We start from the raw sequence: 9,674 nt of genomic DNA on the forward strand, positions 1-9,674 counted from the left end.
CTGTGGCTCAAGTGGTAGAGCGCTAGCCTTGAGCTGAAGAGCTGAGGGACAGCACCCAGGCCCAGAGTTCAGGCCCCACGACCAGACCCCCCCCCCCAAAAAAGAGAAATTCATTTATGAGACAGATACCACACAACTGTGGCCACTCTATGGGTGTCAAATTTGACTGGCTCTGTGGATCTACATGAGCTTAATAATGAAGTATATTGACTTTTAAATTTTAAATTCTAAATTCTAATGCTCTGAATGTTTGTGTTTTTTTTTTTTTTTGCCAGTACTAGGATTTGAACTCCAGGTCTAGTACTTGCTCAGCATGCTTGTTTGATTGGTGTTCTACCAATGAGACATACCTCCAGTCTAGCTTTTTGCTGCTTAGTTTTAGACATGGAGTCTCATGGATTTTTGTGTCCTTTCCGGCATTGAACTACAATTATTCAATCTCAGTCTCCTGAATAATAAAGATTTACAGGTGTGATTCAGTGGTGCCTTGTTTAAAAATTAAAATTTTATTTAGAAATTATTTTGATTCCAGAAAATTTGCCATAAGAATGGAATGAGGGCTGGGAAAGTGGTTCAGTGGTAGAGTGCTTGCCTTGCATGCATGAGGCCCTGGGTTCGATTCCTCAGCACCACATTAGCAGAAAAAACAGGAAGCGGTGCTGTGGCTCAAGTGGTAGAGTGCTAGCCTCGAGTTGAATTGCTGAGGGACAGCACCCAGGCCCAGAGTTCAGGTCCCACAACTGACAAAAAACAAAAAGAATGGAATGACTGGGGCTGGGAAGGTGGCTCAGTGTAGAGTACTTGCCTTGCATGCATGAGGCCCTGGGTTTGATTCCTCAGCACCACATAAGCAGAAAAAGCTGGAAGTGGCACTATGGCTTAAGTGGTAGAGCGCTAGCCTTGAGCTGAAGAGCTGAGGGACAATGCCCAGGCCCAAAGTTCAGGCCCCATGACTGACAAAAAAAAAAAAAAAGAATGGTATGACTATCACTTAAGCAGCACAAATAATACTCAAGTGGCCTTTGCTTAGCTTTAGGAGCTGTGACCATATTCTAAATAGTTTCTCCTAGGATCTCACATTGTGTGTATAAGTGCATGTCTGTATATGAGTGTGTTCAAAGTCAACATAGTTAATGTATACAACATACTTTTTTTTCTAAAAGTATTTGGGAAGAAGTGGTTTATTTCACAGTTCTTTCCAAGTAAGTCCAGAACTAGAACTTGATATCTGATGCTTTCTCTCACTGACTAGGGCTCTACCAACTGAGCCACACCTCCAACCCCCAGTACTTTTTTTTGGGCCAGTCCCAGGACTTGAATTCAGAGCCTGGGTGCTACCCCTGAGCCTCTTTGTGCTCCAGGCTAGTGCTCTACCACTTGAGCCACAGCACCACTTCCAGCTTTTTCTGAGTAGTTGATTGGAGATAAGAGTCTCACAGACTTTGTTGTGTGGGCTGGCTTTGAACCACGATGCTCAGATCTCAGCCTCCTCAGTAAGATTACAGGTGTGAGCCACTGGCTCCCAGTTCCCAGTTAGTTCTTCACTCTTAAACAGTTCAGTATATTGTTCCCAAAGAGAACAACTTGCACTGAGTGCTGAGATAAATAGGCACACACTACCACACCCAGCTTCTTCTGTGAGACAGTCTCCCAGACTTTTCTGTCATTGCTGGTGTGGAACCTCAGTCCTCCCAAACTCAGCTTCCACATAGCTAGGTTGAGCCACCACTCCCAGCTGTAGCTGAGAGGGTCAAAACTGTGAGGCTGGCCTTACCCTCTCATCCTCCCAGCCTCAGCCTTCCAGGCAGCTGGGATTAACAGGTGTGAGCCATGGTTTTCCATCAAGACTTTTCAATTTAAAAGTGACCTTTTCTACCCCAAAGCTATTTGAATGTTTAGGAAAATTACATAGCACTAGGAGTATACCTCAGCTCCTAACTTATGTATTAGAATATATTTGTATTGATTTCCTCTTTTCTTTTAGATAGATTTTAGGTTTGGCTAGGTTTAGACTTGATGTTTAGGTAATTTTGTTGCTGCTTCGTCTAGGATTACAGACTGACACTGGTGCTTGGTTTTCTGAGGCTACCTTTGATCTCAGATACCAGAGAAGTGGTGTAAATGTGTTCCAGCAATCCAACCCACAGCACACTGTGGAGCTGAGCTTGTGTGCTCATCTGTGTTGCCTGGACCTTAATTCTTTAACATCCTGTTACTCTTGTTTGAATGTAGCTCCCTCTGACCAGCTCTGGATCTGTGCCGTACATGGAATTCCTGTCCAAGTTTGGCGGGATTGACCTGAACATCAATGTTATAAAGAGGTAAGTGTTATTCAGTCATAGGTAAATGCGAAGTTGAGATGACGAATAAATGCTGTGACAAAGGCCCCAAGAAGCCATCTTTGTTTTTTTCTATGGCTATGTAGCCTAGGATGGCCTTGAACTCATGATTCTTTTGCTTCAGCCTCTGGATTGCTGGGATTACAGGCATGCACCAACATGCCTGACTTATATCTATAATTCCATGAGAAGTGAGTTGATGGAGCTTTTCCCTATGGAATGCAGTGTATTGATCTTTAGTCCAAATTGAATTTAGAGAAGATTCTAACATGTCTATAAGAGATATTTCAGAATGAGACAAGGTATATTGTAATGAAATGTTATTGTAGTGAAATGTAAGCATAACCCATGAAAAATGAGGCAAAATATGCTTTATTTTAGATTTTGAATAATGGATTCTATTTTTGTGCTGTTCCATTTAATTTCTTTCTTTTAATTTCAGTCTCTCTTTTTATTTTGGTGCTGAGGATTGGACCCATGGTGTTGGCTGGCATCTTCCACTTGAGCCACGCCTGGCTTTTCATTCTGCAATGAGATAATAGCATGCAGAAGTTGAAATGTGTTGGGTTATGTGTGTTTTCATTGTTACTAATTGGAAAGTGATGTGTTTTGGTGGCTAGAAAGGGAATGTTAACATCTTGTCTGAGCACTTTTGGCCTCTCATAGTCCCAGCATAAACATAATGCTCATTTGCTTCATCTTCAGAGCGAGAGGCCGGAGCATGGCATTAGATGACTCTGTCATCTGGGAAGTTCCTAGCTCCTAGCATGTGGTTTGTGCACAGTCTAGGAAACAACTAGTTTAGTAGAACAACTTCGCTAATGATTGGACTCTAAGGGACTAAGCCCATTTTCCCCGGGAGCTGAGTATACTGTTACAGAAAAGAAACTCATTCCCCCATCAAGCAAGTTTTAGTATTGCCCAGTGTTCTTGACTGAATCCTCAGTCTTGCTTAGTACAAGAGAAGTGGGGAGTTGATCACATTTCCAGACCCATGTCCTATGTTACAGCCATAGGAAATAGACTAAGGCCCCTCCATGACCTGGACTTCTCTGTGGCCTGTTTAGTGTTATTTTGACTCTGTATTCCTCCTCTTGACCCAGACCCATCCCTGTTGGTGTGATGATTGTTGTGTAGACCATAACTAGTTCACACATACTTGGTTGCAAAAGCCAAAAAGATGGGGCCTTGTGGGGCAGTGCTGGGGTTTGAATGCAGAGCTTTGCACTCAGATGGCAGTCACTGTACCATTTGAGCCATACACTCTGCCCAACCCCCTCCACTCTTTTTTTAAGTTATGTTTCAGGCAGAGTTTTGCCTTTTTGACAGGAACAGGCACCAGACCATGATCCTCCTATTTATAGTTGCATATAAATAGCTGGGATTATAGGTGTGTACCAACGTGCCAGCTTATTGATTTAAGTGGGGTCTCACTAACTTTTTTTTGCCTTGACTGGCCTTCAACCAGGATCTCTCCTAACCTCTACCTCCCAAGTGGCTAGGATCCTAAGTGAGAGCTGCTGGTGTCCTACAAGAAGAGATTGAAAAAATTCTTATTGAGAAACTTCTGTCTAATAAGTTATTTGAGATGAAAATGATCATAAGCACTCTCTTCAAGATAAAAGGTTAAATATTTATGGTATATTTGAAAGACGTTGTACTCTGAAGCTGGATTCTCTGTTGTTGGAGACAATGCATCATAGCAAACACCTTCTCCTTCCAGCCATCCCTGTGGTAGGCTATTTGCCATGAACAGCGTTTCTGCTGAAAGCAATTAAATTTGTGGGCAACAGGTAAAGCATATGTACACTTCTTCACGTGGCACTGAACCCACAAGGACTTCTTGTGTGGGCATTAGCGTCCACAACATTAAATGTAAAAGGGTTAAAAATTCTTCAGCTAAAAGAGTATCAGAATGTTTAATTTTTTTTTTCTTGCTGGTCCTAGGGCATGAACTCAGGGCCTGGGTGTTGTCCCTGAGCTTTTTTGCTCAAGGATAGATAAGCTACAGCTCCACTTCTAGCCTTTTTGGTGGTTAACTGGAAATAAGAATCTTCCAGACTTTCCTACACAGACTGACTTTGAACTGTGATCCTCAGCTCTCAGCCTCTTGAGCTGGGATTACAGGTGTGAGCCACCGTTGTCCATTGGAGATTCATCTTTAGAGAGTTCTTGTCTCCAAGTTAGTATCTGAGAGCAGCTGATGGCAGTTAAGGTTCTGAAGCCCAGAGATGAGGGGTGTGTGTCAGGGTATAGGTAAGGAAGAATACCTGTGAAGGGCAGAGGACAAGGTTGGCTGTGAGGTGGTGACTTGGTCAGGTGGGGGAGGCTGTGGCTGGCGCACTGCAGCTTGCTAGGTTCCAGGTTCTGGGTCCTGCTACTGACCATTGTCACACTCGTCCAGTTTATTCCCACTGGTCTCTGCCATGAGCAGGGACAGCATTCGGCTCACTGCCATGACCCAGACCTGGTGTATAGGAAGCACTGTCAAATGCTGAAAAGCAGGGGAACCCTAGTTCTGCTTCCTTTGTTCTCTACCCTGTGCCCCAACTCCACCGGGGTGCTCTAAAGAGAGCTCTGAGGGTCTCTAGACACATGGATCGTGCACAATGCAGAAGATTGACCGGGGAAAGGCAGACAAAGCTAAGGGATGGCAGGCACACTCCTCTCTGATGGTCACAGAATGGCCCAGGGGCCACAGTGGTCAGCGCCAGGGCTGACCTCCACTTGTTCTGTTACCTTTATTCTCCCATCCACATCTCCACATCAGTCAGGATGATGGTGGTACCAGGCCCAGAGACCTGCTCTGAATTAAATGAGATAAAACGTGGCCCGAGTAGGTGCTCACTGAGCATCTACTACAGTCGCCTCACTGGCAGGGACTGAGGAGAGCCATTGGCCTATGTTTCATTTCATGGCAAGGAAACAGGCAGAGAGCAGTGAAGCCATTCACTCATGTTCATACTTGAGGCTGACTTTAAAAGAGATTTCTTTTTTTTGGAGGGGGTCCAGTCGGGCCTGAACTCTGGGCCTGGGCGCTGTCCCTCAGCTCTTCAGCTCAAGGCTAGCGCGCTACCACTTGAGCCATAGCACCACTTCCGGCTTTTTTTTTTCTGCTTATGTGGTGCTGAGGAATTGAACCCAGGGCCTCATGCATGCAAAGCAAGTGCCCTACCACTGAGCCACCTTCCCAGCCCTAAAAGATTTCTTAAGCCAGGTGCTGGTGCCTCTTGCCTGTAATCCTAGCTACTCAGGAGGCTGAAATATGAGGATCAGGGTTCAAAGGCAGCCTTGCCAGGGAAGTTCATGAGACTCTTATCTCGTTAACCACCATAAACGCTAGAAGTAGAACTGTGATGCATATGGTAGACTTCCAGCCTTCAGTGGAAAAAGCCAAGCAAGAGCGTGAGGCCCTAAGTTTAAGCCTCAGTAACTGACACCAAAAAAACAGGGAGGGGGGGGGAGTTTATGTAAAAATCCTTTCTAGTTAAGGTGTCTGTAAGCTTTGTGTAAACACCGATCAAAACATTTTAACAAAGATTTTTTTTTTTTAAGGGGAAATGGAAGTGAAATGGATAGCTGTCGGACACTGAAGGAACTTGAAAGCCAAATCGGGGAAAAGGTAATACGAGCGTCCAGCCAGTGGCAGGTGTCAGCTGAGGTGGTTGATTCTAACTACGCGCCCCTTGTCTGAGCCGGCACCTAAAGCTCTCTGGCTAAGCCAATGTCAGAACAAGTCCCTGGAATGGCTGTTATCCCAAAGCCTTCACAATGGCAGATGGATGGCATCTTCTAGCGAATGGCATAGGTAGAAGTCTTAGAATATGAATTTTTTGGTAAGGATCTTTGTATCTTTGTTAGTAAAGCTGCCTCTCTGCTTTTGTATTGGACCAAGCTAGGCTTTCTTTAGAAAGAGAAAGTGACTGCTTTTCCCCAGCAAATGCTGATCAAGAGCATCAGTGGGGAGAGGGGGTTTAGGGGGTAGATAACCAGGCAGACTGGCAGCAATATACATTTAATACTGAGTAATTTGCCCTGAGAGCTACTGCACTGTGTGTAGGAGCAGAGCACCTGGCTTCATTCTTGCTGATTACTGAGACCTCACCATGGCTAGGGTGGGGAGAGGGTGGTAATGCCATGCAAGACTTGGAACCTGATGCTTTTTTGAAATGCATTTGAGTCTGTCAGTTACATGGCTTAATTTATTTGATACAATATGTTGGTTTGGAATGCAACAAATTTACTTTCTTTTCTGAAATCTTTTTAGACTTTCATACATTTCAAAATCAAAAATAACTAGAGATCCACAGAACGTTGGCTTTGAGTTTGCTGGCTGGTGCCATTAAGGCCCCAAACTCCTTCTTAAATCTGGTAATTTGTTAGCCATACGTGCTGAAGACCTGATGCAAGCAGGGGCCCTGGCATCATCATCTTCCTTTGGTTTGCGACCCTAGTTATTCTGGAGGGAAGCCGACTGCTTGTGACAGTCGTCCTCGCTGCATGGGTCTACACCATACCATGAGATTCCACAGTTAGTGTGGAGAGAAGAGACATAGCAGGGGTGGGGTGGTTGGGGTTACCTGAAACAAGACTGAGAAGACCAGATGTGAATGGGAGCCCTGCACTCTCTGGCCTTCCCCATCACTCCTTTCCCTTTGTGCTCCTCCTAGGGATCAAGGTAGACCTTTGCAGGTGTGTGTGTGTGTGTGTGTGTGTGTGTGTGTGTGTGTGTGTGTGTGTGTGTACATATGCACACGCTCACGCGAGCATGCTGGTACAGGGGCTTGAGCTCAGACCTGGGCACTGTGCCTTAACTAACTTTTTTTTCAAGGCTAGCTTTGACCTATAGCCCAAGGTTTTTGGTGGTTAATTGGAAATAAGAGTCTGCTCAGGCTGTCTTTTAAACCATGATCTTTAGATCACAGCTTCCTGAGTAGCTAAGATTACACAGTTTGGGGGCAGCATCCTGTAAAGACAAGAAGATGAGGGCCAAAAGGTGAGGAGCGATGGCAGAGAGAATGCTCTATCTTGGGGTTGTCCAGCCAGTGCAGTCTACCAGCCAGGTGGCCTTCGGCAAGTCCCTGTCATTGGGTTTCTGTATCTGTCTGTGGGGATCTCATCCATATGGAGGATCTGGGGTTGAAAATATCTAGTAGTGACCACTGGGAACCCTATCAGGATTCAGTGAGCCCGAGGAGCCTGGGGAAAGGGGGATACAATGAGCCCTTGAGCCCCAAGAACCCCACAGGGATACAGTGAGCCGCAAGAGCTGGCAGGGATGCACTGAATCCTGGGAGCTACTGTTCTTCGCCTGTAGCATCCTAAATCCCTTCTCCCCCTCTTCCTGGAATAGAGTGGCTGAAACGAACAGGTTGTTAAGCTTGCCCTGCCCTTTGCTGCTCCCTGGCACCTCTTAGTGGAAGGTCATGGCTAGTGCTGGAGCCTGAGAAGGGTAGATTACTGGAGCCAGTCTCCAAGCCTGGTGATGATTGGTGAATGAAAAAGATGCTTGTTATTTTGCTTTAGTGATGAAGCTAAATAAGTGCATTGCGTATTGCTTATCAGAGCCAGCAGTACATGTGTATCCCTCAGAATTTGGGGAGTCGGACTATGTTAATGCACGTGTGACCCAGCCTTCTCAAACCCACAAATACGTAGTAGCTCAGCTAGACTCCCAGACTCACTGAGTACTCCAGACTGACTGAAGTACTGGTACTTCAGTACTTACCGTGCAGTGGGTCTCTCTGATGGCTGCTTTCCCAGCCTCTGCCTCCTTCCCATGTTCAGGCCCTCGTTCATGCTCGTTGCCTGTGGGTCCCTGGGCTCTGAGCCCCACCTTCTCCCATTGGACCCAGGGAGCAATCCAGGCTGGTGTATATGCGTTGCATGACTGTGCCCTGTCTGTTCCCCTAGGGTCTACCCTGTGCTGGGGACGGGGAGGTTTGTCCAGTCATCAGCCCCAGGGTTTAATCTGCACTGTGCTCTACCTAGCTGTCACCCAAAGGCCTGTGTGGTCCTCACCCTCACTCTCTTGGCACCCCTGCTTTTCATTTCATCACAAATTAAGACCCGGCACGTTCCTCCAGTCCCCTGGCTGTACCTCAGAGGAGCTGGCTCAGGAGTTCTCTGGTCTCCAGGTTCTCTACTCCTATAGACTGGAGGTGTAGGGATCTAGGGAGATTAAGCCACTCAGAATGGCCTCCGGGGGAAGGGGCAGCAAGCTGTGGACAGCATTGGGCCATCAGTGGAGTTTACCACGAAACCTGCCACAAGAGCGTTTCACCCTTGAGTAAGGTCAAGGGAACAAAGCCTTAGGGCAGGCCTCCCTCCACTGACCAGGGAGGCTGGTTTTCCTGGCTAAACCCTCCTAATGGCAGCTTAACCTGCCACCAGGTGGCGGCCCTAGCCACACCAGGCTGGGCTCTCCTGGTGCCCAGCCAGAGCCTCCTCGTGGACAGGAGAGGAGGGAGCCTGGTTACCAGAAGACAAATGTTTCTCCCCTTCTGGCCACCAAAAGGTCGCCCCCATTCCTGGCACATGTGAAGATACTTCAAAGTCAGTTTTTTGCAATGGGCTACTCTTCCATAATGACTTCAAGAACAGGGGAAAGCTGCTCCCATGTTTCACAGCCCAGAATGCACCCCAACCAGACCTACACTGGCCGTGGCCCTGGTCCCTGCCAGCAGCCTAGGCCAGCCCTGGCTCTCCTGCCCCAATGTGGTTCCTTCTATGGAGCGCATGGCCACCCAAGGAGGTGCAGCTGAACCAGAGGGGACTGGAGGGTTTGTTAGAAAGGAAAGAGAGGAGCACGGGATGGCTCTGTGAGCCTGTTTGAGACCTGGCTAGGAGTTCTCCGAAGAGCTCTGCTGTATGAAATCACTTAGCTCCCAGGAGATGAGCATAAGGCAGCAGCTACTGCTGCCCAGTGTTGGCCTAGGAGAGACTGAAAATGATCACACAGCCCAGCCAGGGGTGCAGAGCTGAGTGGAGAGGCTACTGCAGCCTCAGCTGGGTCCAGAGTTCTTGATTTAACCCCTGGGCTATTCTGCCTCTGTGTGCCTCTGTGTGTGTGTGTGCATACATGTGTGCACTTGTACTAGGGCTTGAATTTAGGGCCTGGGCGCACTCTCTTTTTTTTTTATTGTGAGAATACCGTACAGAGGAGTTACAATTACATGGGCAAGATAACGAGTACATTTCTTATCAAGCATTGTTGCCTCCTCGTTGTTTCCCCTTCCCATCCCTTCCCATACTCATCCTCTCCCCCCACCCGTTCCTCCCCCCACCCCCCCACCAAAGTTGTTAAGTTTGTTTTTCGACATAACGACTTGTACA

The 9,674-nt window shown here is 47.0% G+C and overlaps 1 protein-coding gene across 1 annotated transcript in view; it reads left to right on the top strand.

The window, feature by feature from the left end:
* Efcab6 (EF-hand calcium binding domain 6) overlaps positions 1 to 9,674 on the top strand; it is a 181,939-nt gene that overhangs the window by 9,459 nt on the left and 162,806 nt on the right. The window contains exons 3-4 of the mRNA XM_013025738.1: positions 2,233 to 2,321; positions 5,895 to 5,961. Of these exons, the coding sequence (XP_012881192.1) occupies positions 2,233 to 2,321; positions 5,895 to 5,961 (156 nt within the window). The remainder of the gene's footprint in view (positions 1 to 2,232; positions 2,322 to 5,894; positions 5,962 to 9,674) is intronic.

The sequence above is a fragment of the Dipodomys ordii genome, unplaced genomic scaffold (genome assembly GCF_000151885.1).
Source record: "Dipodomys ordii isolate 6190 unplaced genomic scaffold, Dord_2.0 Scaffold87, whole genome shotgun sequence".
NCBI classification, from domain to species: domain Eukaryota; kingdom Metazoa; phylum Chordata; class Mammalia; order Rodentia; family Heteromyidae; genus Dipodomys; species Dipodomys ordii.